Below are 19,018 nucleotides of genomic sequence, written 5' to 3'. Positions count from 1 at the left end.
ACAATACGAAATGGTCAACTCCTTACTGCAATGTTTCGCTTAGCAGTGTATTATTTGCAATGTTTCTTGCTTGGGACTACCGTAACCAGCTTTCGTCGTGGCTACCCATATTTGGTTTCTTATTATAAGAAACTTATCTTTGAAATAAACCATGCCTACAACAATCAAGCAATTTGGCCATGTTATTTGCCAAGGTAGAGGCAATAGCTTTATAAAAAAAATAATATACACCAAAATGCATTTTTATTGGAAAACAAACTCATTCCTCACCCTCCACACGCACCAAAGAAGACATGTAGCAACAACAGCACTAGAGATCAACCCAAATTAATCACCAATCTACTTGTTTTTGATAGAAGATAAGATTTCCCCAACTATATGAGGAATCATTCTGTTGAGGGAAATCCTTCCTCCTAATATGTATAAATAGGAGAAGGAACATATTAATGTATTCAAGCTACTTCACTTCTTTAATAAAGTTTCTTCAATTATTGTTCTTATCTTCTATTGTTTCTATCATGGTATCAGAGTCGCTTGCTTAGAGTAAGCTCTCTTTCCGCTGTGAGACCATTTTCACGTTAGACGGCAAAAGAAAAGGCTTTCTACCATTGCTTTTCCGTCGTCAGGCCGTCGGTGTGACAAATCTTTCCTCATCGGCGAATGACAACTATCTTCTCCACTGCCACTCAGCGCCAATTTCCATTTCCTTCCGCTGTTGCGCTCACCAGCACTACCCCAACTTTCTTCCTCGCTATAGCTACCTCCTACCTCTTTTGATGCAGCTTCCTCCTCTATTACATCTCTGCTGTAGCTTCCTCTTCTGTTGCAGCTTCTTCCTATGCTGTAGTAGCATCACTGCAACATTGTTGTAGATTTCTCCTCTGCCGTTGTCACAACCGTCGCCGTCGCAGCCACATCCGTCGCTGTCGCAGCCACAATCGTTGTTGTCACAGCCACAACCGTCGCTGTCGCAACCGCAACCGCAACTGCCGTTGTCACAACCGCCGTCGTCGCAATTGCAACTGTCACTGTCGCAATCGTAGCCACAGCCATCGCCGTCAAAACCGTAGCAACAACAACAACAGCAGCAATATGCTCTTGCCCTACTCAAGAAGCCTCTCGTTTGTAAATCATTCTTTGCATCGATTCAAGATTGGTATCCTTGTTAGGAGCACCATCTTGCGGGGGCATGATAGAAGATAAGATTTCCTCAACAATATGAGGAAATCTCTCTATTCTATTGAGGAAAATCCTTCATTCTGTTGAGGGAAATCCTTTCTCCTAATATGTATAAATAGGAGAAAGAACATGTTAATGTATTCAAGCTACTTCACTTCTTTAATAAAGCTTTTTCAATTATTGTTCTTATCTTCTATTATTTCTATCATGGTATCAGAGTCGCTTGCTTAGAGTAAGCTCTCTTTTCGCTGTGAGACCATTTCCACGTTCGACGACAAAAGAAAAGGCTTTCTACCATTGCTTTTTCGTCGTCAAGCCATCAGTGTGACAAATCTTTCCTCATCGGTGAATAACAACTGTCTTCTCCACTGCCACTCTGCGCCAATTTCCATTTCCTTCCGCTGCTGCACTCACCAGCACTACCCCACCTTTCTTCCTCGCTATAGCTACCTCCTACCTCTTCTGATGCAGTTTCCTCCTCTATTACATCTCTACTGTAGCTTCCTCTTCTGTTGCAGCTTCTTCCTATGTTGTAGTAGTATCACTGTAACATTGTTGTAGATTTCTCCTCTACCGTTGTCGCAACCGTCACCGTCGCAGCCACAAACGTCGCTGTCGCAGCCACAATCGTTGCTGTCTCAGCCACAACCGTCGCTGTCACAATCACAACCGTCGTTGTCGCAACCGCAACCGCCGCTATCGCAATTGCAACGGTCACCGTCACAATCGTAGCCACAACCATCGTCGTCAAAACCGTAGCAACAACAACAGCAGCACTATGCTCTTGCCCTACTCATGAAGCCTCTCGTTTGTAAATCATTCTTGGCATCGATTCAAGATTGGTATCCTTGTTAGGAGCACCATATGAGGAAATCTCTCTATTCTGTTGAGGAAAATCCTTCATTTTGTTGAGGAAAATCCTTCCTCCTAATATGTATAAATAGGAGAAGTAACATGTTAATGTATTCAAGCTACTTCACTTCTTTAATAAAGTTTCTTCAATTATTGTTCTTATCTTCAATTATTTCTATCAGTATTATGATAGATACTGTTTCGATTGACGACGACTCATCGGATGTGATGCCACTTAGTAGAAGTTGAAACGGTGGAAAAGGGATATAGCATGGATGCCGATTCGATTGGTTAAACATATGATTTATTATACGGAGATATATGATTTATTTCTCTTTCATCTCCCTTCGTACATGAATCTCCCGCGGAGTGAGTGCACAAAGAATGTCAAGTCGGCAGCAATCGCGTATAGTTATAATATTAAGCACTGCAGCGGGAAGAAGCCCATCAACTGTGTTTGTCGAAGAATGCGATGAGGCCGTCGTAGACGACCTGCTTGGCATTCACCCCCATCACGAAGTCCAGATGTGCGTACTCCTTCACCAGCCGAGCCACGAGCTTGTCGGCGGCGTCATGGTTGCTGAGATCATTCAACAGCTGCTGCACGTCCTTCACGTCCGACAGCATGTCCCCGCCGCCGTAGCAGAGCAGCAGCGGCAGGTGGTGTGGAATGTTGGACAAATGGTACTCGGGTGGGCTGCTCTGCCCATACGCAGCCATGTTGGCCGTACTGCTCCCGTGGTCGTATTTTGTTATCACTCCACGTCTGAATGCTGGGAGTACTCAAAGACAAGTATACATACACTCTCTTGTGAGGAAGAAATCTAAGTAGCTAAGGTATACATAATATTTTAGATTTGTATCAGACTGACTGACTCTGTGAAAAATGGACGAGTGTCCTCACGGATGTAGGCTGGAGTTCATACTTCAAGTACTTGTCAACAGTGGAGTCATTGAGGCAGCAGTTTGGCCCTACATCCAAAGTGAGTGTGTGGGTGTGTGTTGCAGAATAAGGAAGGAAAAGCCAATACACATATATGTAAATTAATTGAAGACTACAATAATAAATACATATATGATTAAATTCAAACCAAACTTATGTTGCCGGCGGAATATTATCACCGGAATAATTTGTACGTACCTGTTAATGATGCCATAAGGTCGTAGCAGTTCACCCCCGGCATAGCGCAGACCGACTCCAAAAACTTGGTTCCGACTGCCCTGCTTATCCATATTAGGGAACACACTTGAATTAGAAGAGCACATTTTCTTTTGACAACAAGAGGGATATGTTAGTTTATGTACCCTTTAGGATCAAATTCTGCCACTCCAAGCGCTCCCAACATCTGCAAGAAAAAAAACAAGAAAGCTATGACACAGCTCTGGACGTCGGAAAATTAAAAAGGAAGATAATGAATGATGTAGCTCCCTTGATGAGAAAAATCAATCGAGTGTCGTGAACTCGTTCTTACTTCTCCTGCGAATGCGCTGGCTGCAGCTCTTCCGATCGTAGTTGTCATGGAAGTCAGATAGGCCACCGGAGTCAAAAGGGCAGCTGACTTGATCTTATCCACCAGCTTCCCCTCGGAGAATGCTGATAGAGCTGTCAGAGTTCCCTGTAGCATCATCCAACGTCTGTCAGTTGTTGTAGTTGTAGTGGTGGCAGTAAGTAGCAGAACATACATACGAAGTAATTCAAAGTGGAAGGAAGAATGACATGTTTGGCCATTAAAGTACGTAAAGTCTCCTACCATGGAGTGACCAACATAGTGCAGCTTCTGCCCAGTTTTCCGGAATACGAAACCCACAGTAGCAGGCAAATCATAGCTGGCCAACTCATCCCATGACCACGCCCAATAAGCCTACCCGACAACAAAAGGATGATGCTCAATCATACCAACAACCTGCTCAATACTTCATAATCAGCAACGTAGAGAAGATGACCAACCGTGTCTGATGTTTCGAGAGACTCATGGCGACGGCTCCACCTGGTGCCCCTGCCGTGTGTAATCCATACATCGAATCCGTTGTCTGCAAGTACGAAAGGCAGCGATTGTTGAGGTGGATTCAGTAGCCATGTCAACCCGTCCTGCCATCATTCATCGATCGTCAATCATCATCATCATCATCATCAGAATGACGAAGAAGACAACGTACCCTGCATGCATGCATGGCAACACATTCAGATTACTTAAGGGAACGTACCGAGAGGACTCCATGTTGGAGCAGCACCGGCTGCCTCTTGCCCGCGCTACCGCCTCCTCTTCCTTGTGGGATCCTGTGCATGGTCAGTATGTACCCGTCTTGCGTCTTCACCTGCAAGAGACGCAACAAGCTTCAACCACTCATGCCATGCCCGCATAAATCATCAATCCATCCACGTTTATCTGCACTCCGCTACCTCATATTCTCGGCACTCGTAACCCTGAGGGCTCACCACGGCGGTGCACACCCCATCATCCGCCGCCTCGAGGCTTTGCACCAGCTGCCGTCTTCCGTGAGCTCCAGCCAGCTCGCCCTGGAAGCCCATGGAGAGGACGAAGAAGATGACGAGACGCCAGTTAAAGCAACGGAATCCCATGTTGGAGGTAAGCGAAAGGTGAGATCACCTCCTTCACCAAGGATTGGTCTTCTTACGGGGAGAAGGATGAGGAGGAAGTGGATGATGGATGAGACCTCGTTCATGGCCTTCTTATAGGGCGGAGGAGGAGGAGGAAGGAAATGGCGAGGATGATCTGTGCAGGCAGTTGAAGGGTGGTGATATGTGATTCTCGCTACGTGTTAACAGCTCTCAAAAACTGGCATTTAATCCACCCAAATCTTATTCTATCAACACTTTAAGACATAAAAAGTCATATAATTTTCATATTCCGTTGGTCTAATTTTGTTGTTGTTGTTGTTGTTAATGGTTTGTTGTTGTGACCTTTTTTCACAACTACATGTAACTCCACAAAAATTGAAAATTAGATTGCCGTTGTGTGAAATAAAAAATATTGAGATAAATTTAAACTCTTCACCTCTACAGTATATGATGCATTACATATTCCACCAAGCATATCTCTTAATGGTGATTTACTAGTAGAACTATGCACTACCCTATTGAAAGCAAACTAATAGTATGGTAAGCTTTCGTCTCATTTCTTTAGGTGTCAAAGTTGTATCCTCGAAGGCGACGAACCATAGTGTGGTTTACTACCTCGGCTTGGCCATAAGCTTATGGATGGAAGGCTGTGCTCCCCTTCAATTTAGTATCTATAGTGGTCCAAAGTGAACTCCAAAAGTTGCTCAAGAAATGCCCGTCATGATCTAACACGATTGAACTTGAAAGGTCAAAGTGTGTCCACATGTGTTAGAAGAATAATCGAGCTACTCCTCTGATTATTGTCTTCTTGTAAGGCATGAGCCCCACCATCTTTGAAAACCTATCGATCGCCACAAATAGATAGTTGTGTCACCGTTTCATCATAGGTAGACCTCTTAAGAAGTCCATAGATATGCTCTCCCATGATCATGATGGAATGGATAATGGAGTATACAACCCCGATTTTCGTTTGGTTGGTTTTGAAGTGCTACAAAGGATGCATCCTCACATGAATTGAGCCAAGTCCTGCTACATCTAGGGCTAATAAACATATCATTACAAGTTCTCCAAGGTTTTGCTCATGCTAAAGTTTCCTACGACTTTTGTGTAGAAAAATCTAGAGGCGACATCACATGTGCAGCGGAAGAACATAAAACAAAAATACTCAAATTTCTCATAAATTATGTTTGTCATCGTGCGAAGATTAGTATACAAAATTTACAAAACTAATAAGTATGTATATGAAAGATTGTGTCACCTAGGGAGATTGTATATCCCTGAATCTCTACAGATCTATAGGAGTAGGTGAAAGAGGTCAAGCATTCTCCTCTCTAGCGGTGGATCACATAATAGAGCTACGACGATCCTCCTCGAATCTCCAAGCCTACTATTTGAAGAGGAGAAGGGGAGAGGAGAATAGGAAGTGACAACCAAGAGAAGCTCTAGCATATGAACCTTTGGTTTCCTCCTATTTATAGAGTCCCATGTTAACTTAACCCTATTGGATCTCCATCCAACTATCCAAGCCTCGTAGATTAGTGGATCTCTATCGAATAATCTCTCATTTAATCTTATTGGATCTCATTCATATGATCCAATAATTCAGTGGCTTATTGGATATCCAATAAGATAGGGGCTCCGACGGATATCTTATATCCGAACCTCTACTCATCGCAATGCCTACCATATGTATGTGACCCTCTAGGCCCAATATCAAGCTAGTCATGAATTATACTGGTTAGAACTCCTTCTTGTTTGGTAAATTATTATCTCAATAATAATTTACTCCACTCATCGACTACGAACGTACTAGGCCACTATGCCGTAGTCCCCAGACGATACAAGGGAATCCAATCCATTGGACTTGTCTATCCTCAGTTACCCTATACCTATAGTCCCTCATCCGTCTAATATCTCAAAGACTATATACCAAGCATGGTACTATCAAGCCCATATAGTTTTTACTCGAGTCTCACTCTAATCAGATTCTCCCGAAAAACTCTCTCAATTCGAATGACCATAGCGAGGGATTTGTCTGAGCAAAAATACATGGGATATTCTTTTTATGACATCGAGGGCAGATGATCCTCTATCGACATTCAATAGCCCTCGTAAGATTGGCTACCACCCCCGATGATTGGTTGTGCTAGATCTGGAACATCTAGACCTATAAGTCCGATATCTAATGTGTCTCAAATCTAAGAACCAAATACACCATTGGGACTACAGAATCACTGTTTGATAATAAAGCATCATCAGCCATCCAGCATTCCGTAAGTAGATCAATTAGTGAACTTATTCTTCAAATGAGCACATTATTGTACCCCTAGTATCCCTACATGAGCAACTATGAGACTAGTTGCATCTATCATATGGACGAGTATACAACACACTAGTCAGCATACTAGTCTATCCGGTTATCTCGATGTCCCTCTCGAGTAACCTATGACTAGGATTATTTAGGATCTGTGTTTAAAGGCGAATTGATCTCATTATCGTGATCACAATCCGATTCATATTGCACAGATCCATGGACATCACAATATATTCATGCATATATGCAACAAGCAATATAAAGTGATAAAAAATTAAAATATAATATATAAAAAAAGAAAGCGTATCATGTCATACGTGTCATCACTCACATAATTGGCTTGTAGGGCACTAGCAATCTTGTGTCCAAGTCTCTACATTGAGTTATCGAGATGAAATTCTTTTGGAATTCAATGCCAATGATCGCATTTATAATCTCCTATTTCACTTGGATCTTGAGAGTGAATACTTCTCAAACTTTTGATTTGAGGTTTGTATTTGAGTCTATAACCTTTTGTTCGAGTGCGAAACAGGTGGTAGTTCAGTTTGATCATCTCTTACGATAGTGATCGCTTTACATCAATTTTGATTATTTTTCTTTCACTTATTCATTAAGAGTTTGGAAAGATCCTTTTAGTACTTCTCCCATGTATGACCTATAATCTTTCAGTGCTCACAAACAAATTGTGTCTAGACAACACATCGATACTCTCGATAGGTAGAATTTGTGAAGTAGGTAGTCAGCATTGTGGACTTCTCACAATAGTTATATGAAGCTTTGGGAAGGAGCTTTGGGTTGCGGGAACACGAGGAAGAAGTGGTTATCGAGGGAAATTTTGAGTGCCACTACTTTTTGTCAAAACTCAGTAGTGTATTCTTGCAAGGATTGATCCCTTTCTTAGTATATGCAGAGTCACCTCCTTCATCATTTTTTGTGATGCCCCATAGGGTAAAATTCTTCTCGTATGAATCTTTTGAATTATGTTCATGACATATCTTCATCGTTATTGTTTCAAAGATAGGATTTCAACCATGTGAACAGGTTTGGTCAACACGAGTCACTCAAGCATCACCCTATCCTCACTGCCATAGTCATATAAATTAAAATAAGTATCAAATTGATCTATCCATTAGTCTAATACATTAGCACTGATCAAGCCTTCATAGGAGGGAATGTTAATGTGAAACTCAATTTGAAAGGATCGACTCCTTGCTGCAATGTTTCGCTCAGCAATGTATTGTTTGTAATTATACGTCTCGGATGGAGACGACTCTCTCTCTCCCTTAATGTGATGTTCTTTCCTCATTCAATATTCATTGTTGGGTTATTTTAGGCTTGCATCCAGCCTATGACGTCTTCATCTATTAGGCTAGTATTGTCATCTAGGTAGTAAGGTCGAGCAACGTTGCTATGTTATGGACCGCCATCTTGTTAGTGTTTTTTCCTTTGCTAAAGGCCTTTTTTTATTACACTTTAGATGGGGGCACACCCCTTATTTTTTAGAGAGAGGTGAGCCTTAAGTTTTTTAGAGTTAAAAAACTTTTCTATGATTTTCCTTATATGATTTTTCTTATTTGGTTTCTTATACTAAGAAACATATCTTTGAATTAAACCTTACCTACGACTGTCAAGCAATTTGGCGATGTCATTTGCCAAGGTAGAAGCAATAGCTTTATAAAAAAATACTATACACCGACATGCATTTTTATTGGAAAACTAACTCATTCCTCACCCTCCACACGCACCAAAGAAGACATGTAGCAACAACAGTACTAGAGATAAACCCATTTTTATCACCAATCTACTCGTGTTGTGTTATGATAGATATTCTTTCGATTGATGAGGCATCGGATGCGATACCACTTAGTGGAAGCCAAAACGGTGGAAAAGGGATATAGCATGGATGGTGATTCGACTGGTTAGACATATGATTTATTATATGGAGATATATGATTTATTACTCTTTCGCCTCCCTTTGTACACGAATCGCCCACAGAGTGAGTACACAAAGAATGTCCAGTCAACAGCAATCGCGTATAGTTATAATTAAGCACCGCACCGGGAAGAAGCCCATCAACTGTGTTTGCCGAAGAATGCGATGAGGCCGTCGTAGACGACCTGCTTGGCATTCACCCCCATCACGAAGTCCAGATGTGCGTACTCCTTCACCAGCTGAGCCACGAGCTTGTCGGCGTCATGGTTGCGGAGATCTTTCAACAGCAGCTGCACGTCCTTGACGTCCGACAGCATGTCACCGCCGCCGTAGCTGAGCAGCAGCGGCAGGTGGTGTGGAATGTTGGGCATGTGGTACTCGGGTGGGCTGCTCTGCCCATACGCAACCATGTTGGCCATACTGCTCCCGTAGTCGTATTTTGTTATCACTCCACTTCTGATCGCTGTGAGTGCTCAAAGAAAGTTTTACATACTCTTTTGTGAGAAAGAAATCTAAGTAGCTCAAGTATATGAATGATATTTTGGATTTGTATCAGACTGACTGACTCTGTAAAAAATGGACGAGTGTCCTCACGGATGTCGGCTGGAGTTCATACTTCAAGTACATGTCAACAGTGGAGTAATTGAGGCAGCAGTTTGGCCCTACATCCAAAGTGAGTGTGTGTGCGTGTGTTTGTGAGTGCAGAATAAGGAAGGAAAAGCCATTACACATATGTAAATTAATTGAAAGACTACAATAATAAACACATATATGATTAAAGTCAAATCAAACATATGTTGCGGGCGGAATATTATCAGCGGAATAATTTGTGCGTACCTGTGAATGATGCCATAAGGTCGTAGCAGTTCACCCCCGGCATAGCGCAGACGAACTCCAAATAATTGGTTCCGACTGCCCTGCTTATCCATTAGGGAAGACAGTTGAATTAGAAGGAAGAGCTTTAACGATAACATCACTCAATGTATGGTCGGTCGGTCATGTTGATAAGGCCTCTGATGCTTTTGTCAGCACATTTTCTTTTGACAACAACAAGAGGGATGTGTTAGTTTACGTACCCTTTAGGATCAAATTCTCCCACTCCAAGTGCTCCCAACATCTGCAAGAAAAAGCAAGAAAGCTATGACACAACTCTGAACGTAGGTAAATTAGAAGAAGATACTGTGATGTAGCTTCCTCCCCCCCCTTGATGACAGAAAAATTCAAAGAGTGTTGTGAACTCGTTCTTACTTCTCCTGAGAATGCGCTGCCTGCAGCTCTTCCGATTGGAGTTGTCATGTAAGTCAGATAGGCCACCGGAGTCAAAAGGGCAGCTGACTTGATCTTATCCACCAGCTTCCCCTCGGAGAATGCTGATAGAGCTGTCAGAGTTCCCTGTAGCATCATCCAACGTCAGTCAGTTGTTGTAGTTGTAGTGGTGGCAGTAAGTAGCAGAACATACATGCAAAGTAATTCAAAGTGGAAGGAAGAATGACATGTTTGGCATTAAAGTACGAAAAGTCTCCTACCATGGAGTGACCAACATAGTGCAGCTTCCGCCCAGTTTTCCGGAATACAAAACCCACAGTGGCAGGCAAATCAAAGCTGGCCAACTCATCCCATGACCACGCCCAATAAGCCTGCGAGACAACAACAGGATGATGAACCTGCTCAAGACTTCATAATCAGCATTGTAGAGAAGATGACCAACCGGGTTTGATGTATCGAGAGACTCATGGCGACGGCTCCACCTGGTGCCCCTGCCGTGTGTGATCCAGACATCGAATCCGTTGTCTGCAAGTACGAAAGCCAGTGATTGTTGAGGTGGATTCAGAAGCCATGTCATCCCGTCCTGCCATCATTCATCCATCATGCGTCAATAATCAGAAGAAGAATGACGAAGACGACAACGTACTGTACGTACATGCATGCATGGCAACACATGCAGATTGCTCGAGGAAACGTACCATGAGGACTCCATGTTGGAGCAGCACAGGCTGCCTCTTCCCCGCGCTGCCGCCTCCTCTTCCTTGTGGGATCCTGTGCATGGTCAGTATGTACCCATCTTGCGTCTTCACCTGCAAGGGACGCAACGCAGCAAGCTTCAACCACTCATGCCATGCCCGCATCAATCATCCATCCATCCACATTTATCTGCACTCGGCTACCTCATATTCTTGGCACTCGTAACCCTGAGGGCTCACCACGGCGGTGCACACGTCGTCATCCGGAGGCTCGAGGCTCTGCAGCAGCTGCCGTCGTCCGTGAGCTCCGGCCAGCTCGCAATGGAAGCCCATGGAGAGGACGAAGGTGATGACGAGAAGCCAGCAACGGAATCCCATGTTGGAGGTAAGCCAAGGATGAGATCACCTACTTCACCAAGGATTGGCCTTGTTATAGTGAGGAGGGTGAGGAGGAAGTCGGTGAAGGATGATACCTCGTTCATGGCCTTCTTATAGGGCGGAGGAGGAGGAAGGAGATGGAGAGGGTGATCTGTGCAGGCAGTTGAAGGGTGGTGATGCGTGATCTTCGCTACTTGTTACTGACATTGTTATGGCCTTTCACAACTGCATGTAACTGTACAAAAGTTGAAAAATAGATTGTTGTTGTGTGCAATACAAGAAGTCGAACTAAATTTAAACTCTTCACCTCTACAGTATATGACATGCCGTTTAAAAAGGCCCGCATAACATATTATTAGGCAAATTCATGCAAACGTGATAGAAGAACATTGAGATCACGGAAAATGTCACAAGAGATTGTGTCTTCGGAATGAAAATAAAAGATACTATTGGTAATGGATCATGATGACACTCTAATTTTAGCAGTGAACCATTTGTTTCTTTTTATTCAAAACTTTTTATTGGTGATAGGTTGACGATATTCCTACCTATTGAACATGTATAGTGCATGCTCTGAGTGTCACGATAGGGTATATTATGTATGCCTCAGCGATAGAATAGGATACCTTATGCCTCAATGATATGATATATCATGTATGTCTTGCTATGTACGAGGCCTAATAAAGCAGATGCTCTGAGTGTCACAAGCATGTATCAGACGGATCCAGGCTTGGAGCACTAGAAAGCAGTAAAGTGTATCCTTAAGTACTTGAGAAGAACTAAGGATCTTTTACTGGTATATGAAGGTAATAGCCTCAAGGTTGAAGGCTACACGGACTCAAGTTTCTAGTCCGATATCATTGATAGCAAGTCGAATTTGGGGTATATGTACACCATAAATGTAGAAGTAATATGCTGGAAGAGTTTCAAGCAAGATACTATTGCTGACTCGACTACAAATGCGGAATACATTGTTGTGGCAAAGACAACAAAGGAGAGAGTTTGGATGAAGACATTTATAACAGATCTGAGCGTCGTGCCAACTAGCAAGGAGCCTATTCCCGTATATTGTGACAACAACGAGGCGATTGCTCAAGCGAAGGAACCAAATCTCATCAGAAGTCTAAGCACGTTCTAAGGAGGTTCCACCTGATCAGAGCGAATGTGAGCCGAGGAGATGTAGTAGTGGAAAGAGTTACATCCGAAGATAACATTGCAAATCTATTGACAAAACCGTTATCACATATTGTCTTTAAGCGTCACAAGGGTCTGATGGGGATCAGACACATAGATGATCGACTTTAGGTCAAGTACGAGATTTCTAGTTATAGGTGCCCTAGAAGCCAATTACGTTAGTGATGACACGTATAACTTGACACGCAGTCTTTTTGCTTAATATTATTATTTGATATTTTATCACTTTATATTGTTTGTAGCTTGAATATATTGTAATGTCCATGGATCTATATAATGGGAGTCGGATCGTGATGAGATCATGATAATGAGATCGATTCACCTTTAAACATAAATCCTAAATAATCCCGATCATAGGTTACTAGAGACGGACATCAAGATAATCGAATAGGTCGGTGTGCTGTATACTCATCTATATGATGGATGCAGCTGGTCTCATAGCTACTCATGTGGGGACACTAGGGATACATTATAAGTGCTCATTTGAGAATGAGTTCATTGATTGATATGTTTACGGAATGCTAGATGGTTGATGATATCTTATTGTCTGACACCGATTCCATAGTCCTAGTGGTGTTTCTGGTCCTTAGACTTGAGGCACCAAGAATGTCTTGTATAAGTATTTTATTCTTTTATACTAGACTTATAGGTCTGGAGGTTCCAGATCTAGCACAATCGGTCATCAGGAGTGGTAGCCAACCTTACGAGGATAATTAACTATTAATAGAGGATCATCCACTATCGGTATTATGAGAAGAATATCTCATGTGTTCTTGCTTAGACAAATCTCTAGCTAGGATAATTCGAATTGAAAGAGAAAGAGTTCTCCGAGGGAATCCGATTAGAGCGAGACTCGAGTAGAAACCGTATGGGTCTGATAGCACCATGCCCGGTATACAATCTCTAGGATATTAGATAGATGAGAGACTATATGTATACGATAACCGAGGATAGACTGGTCTAATGGATTGGATTCCCCTATATCATCTGGGGACTGCGACGTAGTGGCATAGTACATCCACAGTTTATGAATTGAGTGAATTATTATGGAGATAATAATTCACTGAGCCAGAAGGAGTTTTGACATGTATGATTCACGGCCAACTTAATATTCGTCCTAGAGGGTCACACACATATAGTAGGTATTGCAATGAGTAGAGGTTCGGATATGAGATATCCGCTGGAGCCCATATCTTATTGGATATCCAATAAGCCCATGAATTATTGGATTCTATAGATGAGATCCAATAAGAGCCTATGAGAGATTATTGAATGGAGATATAATAATCTAATAGGCTTGGGTAGTCGGATGAAGATCTACTACCTAATAGGACATGATCCATTAGGGTTAAGTTGACAGAGGACCTCTATAAATAGGAGGAAACTAGTGGTTCATGAGCTATATAGCCTTTTTGGTTGCCTCTCCTATTCTCCTCCCCTTCTCCTCGTCAAAGCAGGCCTAGAGTTTTGAGGAGCATCGTCGTAGCCCTACTGTGTGGATCACTGCTAGAAAGAAGGTCACTAAACCTCCTTCACCCTCTCATAAAGATCTATAGGGATTCAGGGATATATGATATCTCTAGGTAACATAATCTTTCGTATACGTAGTTTTCAGTTTTTGCGTATCAATCTTCGCACGACGACGAACACATATTTAAAAATTTGAAGATTTTATTTTTTTGTTCTTTGACTGTATATGTGATGCCGCCCTCAGATTTCCTTACGGTCAGTTCCCTATAAATACATGTATTCTTGTAAAGAATAAAAATATATTTGAAAGTGAATTTTAATAAAACAACTACTTTGTTTTTTTACAACAAAGAATAGAAATGTCAATTTATTTATTTTAATCATATATTATTATAGTATCATAAGAATACTTTTCGCAAAGTTAGGTTATATTATTCCATGAGATTTTTAATGAGGTTTCAAACCTTTAAATCACACATAAAAACATTATAAGATAAGAATTATTTGACTATGAGAAAAGAAGCATTCGTTTAGAATCTTAGAAGACTAAAGGTCGATAAATAAAGAATATATCAAAAAACAGCAAAAGATTTGCTTAGTTTAGTATTTTTTATTAACATCTTCGAAAGAAAATTAAAATTCCCATTATCGTATTAAAATGACTAAGGTATTTTACTGTGTTTAAATTTCACAAATATTGTCGACTCTGTGGCCCAATGGATAAGGCGCTGGTCTACGGAACCAGAGATTCTGGGTTCGATCCCCAGCAGAGTCGTATGAAATCAATTTTATTTTATTAATTTTTTTTAGTGAAAATACATCTATTTTTGGATTAAATTAAATATATTTTTTTATTTAAATAAAAGCTGGCTTCTTACCTGGCCATATAGATTCATGGTGTGGCAGCACCATGATTTGAGATGTGCAAGCAGGCCTTTCAAGGACTTCGCAGCTGCTGAGCCATCTTTGCTTGCCATAGGCCGTAGGGTTTGAAAGATCTCAATGCAGCAAATTATGAGAGATAATGGACATCATCACTTGAGCTTCTTGTATACACACAGCAGCTACCAACCAACCATTCGATGCTAGTCAATCATTAGAAGTTGTTTATCGATACTTTTTTTTTCTATCGTTTTGGCATTATAATGAGGATCGATGTATCACAGGAGCACTATCCAATAGACGCTTCCAATGAGTGACCTAACAAGGATGCTCATATCTCCATCGATAGCACTTTTGCCTTTGCCTAACAAGGATGTCCACCCCAAACGGTAGTAGATGACTTCTCGATCCTACCAATATAGACTTCTAAAGATAACTTGACATATGTCAGAGGGCACCATCTTGTATGACACCTTGTCAATATATTTATTGGCGATCATAATTTCGAATGTGCACTATTGATTTATGCTCGTTTCTACGTCTTTGTAGATCCAATCCAGTGGATATGACTTTAGATAAGGAATGATCTTGAGTCCAAGTTTTTATGATTAACTTATCGAGATTAAATTCTTTTGGATTTCAATGTTAATGATCGCATTGATGATATCTTGTTTCACTTGGATCTTGAGAGTGAATAATTCTTCTCAAACTTTTAGATCGAGGGTTGGATTCGAATCTATAACACTTGGTATATCCATAAGTGATAGACTTGGTATAACACTTGGTATATCCATAAGGTTGGATTCAACATAGGTGGATATGTTGATGTGAAACACAATACGAAATGGTCGACTCCTTACTGCAATGTTTCGCTTAGCAGTGTATTATTTGCAATGTTTCTTGCTTGGGACTACCGTAACCAGCTTTCGTGGTGGCTACCCATATTTGGTTTCTTATTATAAGAAACTTATCTTTGAAATAAACCTTGCCTACAACAATCAAGCAATTTGGCCATGTTATTTGCCAAGGTAGAGGCAATAGCTTTATAAAAAAAATAATATACACCAAAATGCATTTTTATTGGAAAACAAACTCATTCCTCACCCTCCACACGCACCAAAGAAGACATGTAGCAACAACAGCACTAGAGATCAACCCAAATTAATCACCAATCTACTTGTTTTTGATAGAAGATAAGATTTCCCCAACTATATGAGGAATCATTCTGTTGAGGGAAATCCTTCCTCCTAATATGTATAAATAGGAGAAGGAACATATTAATGTATTCAAGCTACTTCACTTCTTTAATAAATAGGAGAAGGAACATATTAATATATTCAAGCTACTTCAATTCTTTAATAAAGTTTCTTCAATTATTGTTCTTATCTTCTATTATTTCTTTCATGGTATCAGAGCCGCTTGCTTAGAGTAAGTTCTCTTTTCGCTGTGAGACCATTTCCATGTTCGACGGCAAAAGAAAAGACTTTCTATCATTGCTTTTCCGTCGTCAGGTCGTCGGTGCGACAAATCTTTCCTCATCGGCGAATGGCAATTGTCTTCTCCACTGCCACTCTGTGCCAATTTCCGTTTCCTTCCACTGTTGCGCTCACCAGCACTACCCCACCTTTCTTCCTCGCTATAGCTACCTCCTACCTCTTTTGATGCAGCTTCCTCCTCTATTACATCTCTGCTGTAGCTTCCTCTTCTGTTGCAGCTTCTTCCTATGCTGTAGCTTCCTACGATTGTGGCTGCGACAGCGACGTTTGTGGCTGCGACGGTGACGGTTGCGACAACGGTAGAGGAGAAATCTACAACAATGTTGCAGTGATACTACTACAGCATAGGAAGAAGCTGCAACAGAAGAGGAAGCTACAGTAGAGATGTAATAGAGGAGGAAACTGCATCAGAAGAGGTAGGAGGTAGCTATAGCGAGGAAGAAAGGTGGGGTAGTGCTGGTGAGTGCAGCAGCGGAAGGAAATGGAAATTGGCGCAGAGTGGCAGTGGAGAAGACAGTTGTTATTCACCGATGAGGAAAGATTTGTCACACTGACGGCTTGAGGACGAAAAAGCAATGGTAGAAAGCCTTTTCTTTTGTCGTCGAACGTGGAAATGGTCTCACAGCGAAAAGAGAGCTTACTCTAAGCAAGCGACTCTGATACCATGATAGAAATAATAGAAGATAAGAACAATAATTTAAGAAGCTTTATTAAAGAAGTGAAGTAGCTTGAATACATTAACATGTTCCTTCTCCTATTTATACATATTAGGATGAAGGATTTCCCTCAACAGAATGAAGGATTTTCCTCAATAGAATAGAGAGATTTCCTAATATAGTTGGGGAAATCTTATCTTCTATCATGCCCCCGCAAATGGTGCTCCTAACAAGGATACCAATCTTGAATCGATGAAAAGAATGATTTACAAACGAGAGGCTTCTTGAGTAGGGCAAGAGCATATTGCTGCTGTTGTTGTTGTTGCTACGGTTTTGACAGCGATGGCTTTGGCTACGATTGCGACAGTGACAGTTGCAATTGCGACGACGACGGTTGCGACAGCGGCAGTTGCGGTTGCGATTGCGACAGCGACGGTTGTGGCTGTGACAGCAATGATTGTGGCTGCGACAGCGACGGTTGTGGCTGCAACGACGACGGTTGCGACAACAGTAGAGGAGAAATCTACAACAATGTTGCAGTGATGCTACTACAGCATAGGAAGAAGCTGCAACAGAAGAGGAAGCTATAGCAGAGATGTAATAGAGGAGGAAGCTGCATCAAAAGAGGTAGGAGGTAGCTATAGCGAGGAAGAAAGTGGGGTAGTGCTGGTGAGCGCAGCAGTGGAAGGAAATGGAAATTGGCGCAGAGTGGCAGTGGAGAAGACAGTTGTCATTCGCCGATGAGGAAAGATTTGTCACACCGACGGCCTGACGACGGAAAAGCAATGGTAGAAAGCCTTTTCTTTTGCCGTCGAACGTGGAAATGGTCTCACAGCGAAAAGAGAGCTTACTCTAAGCAAGCGACTCTGATACCATGATAGAAATAATAGAAGATAAGAACAATAATTGAAGAAGCTTTATTAAAGAAGTGAAGTAGCTTGAATACATTAATATGTTCCTTCTCCTATTTATTAAAGAAGTGAAGTAGCTTGAATACATTAATATGTTCCTTCTCCTATTTATACATATTAGGAGGAAGGATTTCCCTCAACAGAATGATTCCTCATATAGTTGGGGAAATCTTATCTTCTATCAAAAACAAGTAGATTGGTGATAAATTTGGGTTGATCTCTAGTGTTGTTGTTGCTACATGTCTTCTTTGGTGCGTGTGGAGGGTGAGGAATGAGTTTGTTTTCCAATAAAAATGCATTTTGGTGTATATTATTTTTTTTATAAAGCTATTGCCTCTACCTTGGCAAATAACATGGCCAAATTGCTTGATTGTTGTAGGCAAGGTTTATTTCGAAGATAAGTTTCTTATAATAAGAAACCAAATATGGGTAGCCACCACGAAAGCTGGTTACGGTAGTCCCAAGCAAGAAACATTGCAAATAATACACTGCTAAGCGAAACATTGCAGCAAGGAGTCGACCCTTTCGTATTGTGTTTCACATCAACATATCCACCTATGTTGAATCCAACCATATGGATATACCAAGTGTTATACCAAGTCTATCACTTATGGATATACCAAGTGTTATAGATTTGAATCCAACCTTCGATCCAAAAGTTTGAGAATAATTATTCACTCTCAAGATCCAAGTGAAGCAAGAGATCATCAATGCGATCATTAACATTAAAATCCAAAAGAATTTAATCTTGGTAAGTTAATCGTAAAAACTTGGACTCAAGATCATTCCTTATCTAAAGCCATATCCACTGGATTGGATCTACAAAGACGTAGAAATGAGCATAAATCAATAGTGCACATTCAAAATTATGATCGCCAACAAATAGATCGACAAGGTATCATACAAGGTGGTGCCCACTGACATATGTCAAGTTATCTTTAGAAGTCTATATTGGTAGGATCGAGAAGTCATCTACTACCGTTGGGGTGGACATCCTTGTTAGGCAAAGGCAAAAGTGTTATCGATGGAGATCTGAGCATCCTTGTTAGGTCACTCATTCGAAGCGTCTACAGGATAGTGCTCCTATGATACATCGATCCTCATTATAATGCCAAAACGATAGAAAAAAAAGGATCGATAAAAAACTTCTAATGATTGACTAGCATCGAATGGTTGGTTGGTAGCTGTTGTGTGTATACAAGAAGCTCAAG

The 19,018-nt window shown here is 41.3% G+C and overlaps 2 protein-coding genes and 1 non-coding gene across 3 annotated transcripts; 1 reads left to right on the top strand and 2 right to left on the bottom strand.

The window, feature by feature from the left end:
- Nucleotides 1-3,518: 3,518 nt before the first annotated feature.
- Nucleotides 3,519-4,612, bottom strand: LOC135616413 (triacylglycerol lipase 2-like; the record flags this gene model as incomplete). The annotated part of the gene is made up of 5 exons (XM_065115607.1): nucleotides 4,433-4,612; nucleotides 4,237-4,347; nucleotides 3,980-4,120; nucleotides 3,783-3,893; nucleotides 3,519-3,647 (listed from the first exon to the last, which is right to left on the bottom strand). Coding segments are annotated over exons 1-5 (672 nt in total), but the record flags the coding sequence as incomplete, so codon positions are not given.
- Nucleotides 4,613-8,874: 4,262 nt separating this feature from the next.
- On the bottom strand, nucleotides 8,875-11,198 carry LOC135616412 (triacylglycerol lipase 2-like). The gene is made up of 9 exons (XM_065115606.1): nucleotides 11,025-11,198; nucleotides 10,824-10,934; nucleotides 10,568-10,708; nucleotides 10,386-10,496; nucleotides 10,072-10,251; nucleotides 9,936-9,976; nucleotides 9,697-9,776; nucleotides 9,426-9,521; nucleotides 8,875-9,322 (listed from the first exon to the last, which is right to left on the bottom strand). The coding sequence occupies exons 1-9, from the start codon at nucleotides 11,196-11,198 to the stop codon at nucleotides 9,000-9,002; spliced, it is 1,257 nt and encodes a 418-aa protein (XP_064971678.1). The 3' UTR covers nucleotides 8,875-8,999.
- Nucleotides 11,199-14,564: 3,366 nt separating this feature from the next.
- On the top strand, nucleotides 14,565-14,637 carry TRNAR-ACG (transfer RNA arginine (anticodon ACG)). Its single transcript has one exon. It is a non-coding gene; the product is annotated as a tRNA-Arg (tRNA).
- Nucleotides 14,638-19,018: the final 4,381 nt, after the last annotated feature.

Source organism: Musa acuminata, chromosome BXJ2-7, assembly GCF_036884655.1.
Source record: "Musa acuminata AAA Group cultivar baxijiao chromosome BXJ2-7, Cavendish_Baxijiao_AAA, whole genome shotgun sequence".
NCBI classification, from domain to species: domain Eukaryota; kingdom Viridiplantae; phylum Streptophyta; class Magnoliopsida; order Zingiberales; family Musaceae; genus Musa; species Musa acuminata.
Note: the sequence above shows the minus strand (reverse complement) of the source record. Positions and strands in the feature narration are given on the sequence as shown.

Bases quoted from the DNA above. Each gene is read 5' to 3' on its own strand.
- LOC135616412 (XM_065115606.1), bottom strand. From the start codon at position 11,198: ATGGGATTCCGTTGCTGGCTTCTCGTCATCACCTTCGTCCTCTCCATG. The intron at 10,709-10,823 runs GTACGTTTCCTC...GAATGATGGCAG, and splicing joins TCCAACATGGAGTCCTCATG to GACGGGATGACATGGCTTCT. The intron at 10,252-10,385 runs GTAGGAGACTTT...ATGATGCTACAG, and splicing joins ACTATGTTGGTCACTCCATG to GGAACTCTGACAGCTCTATC.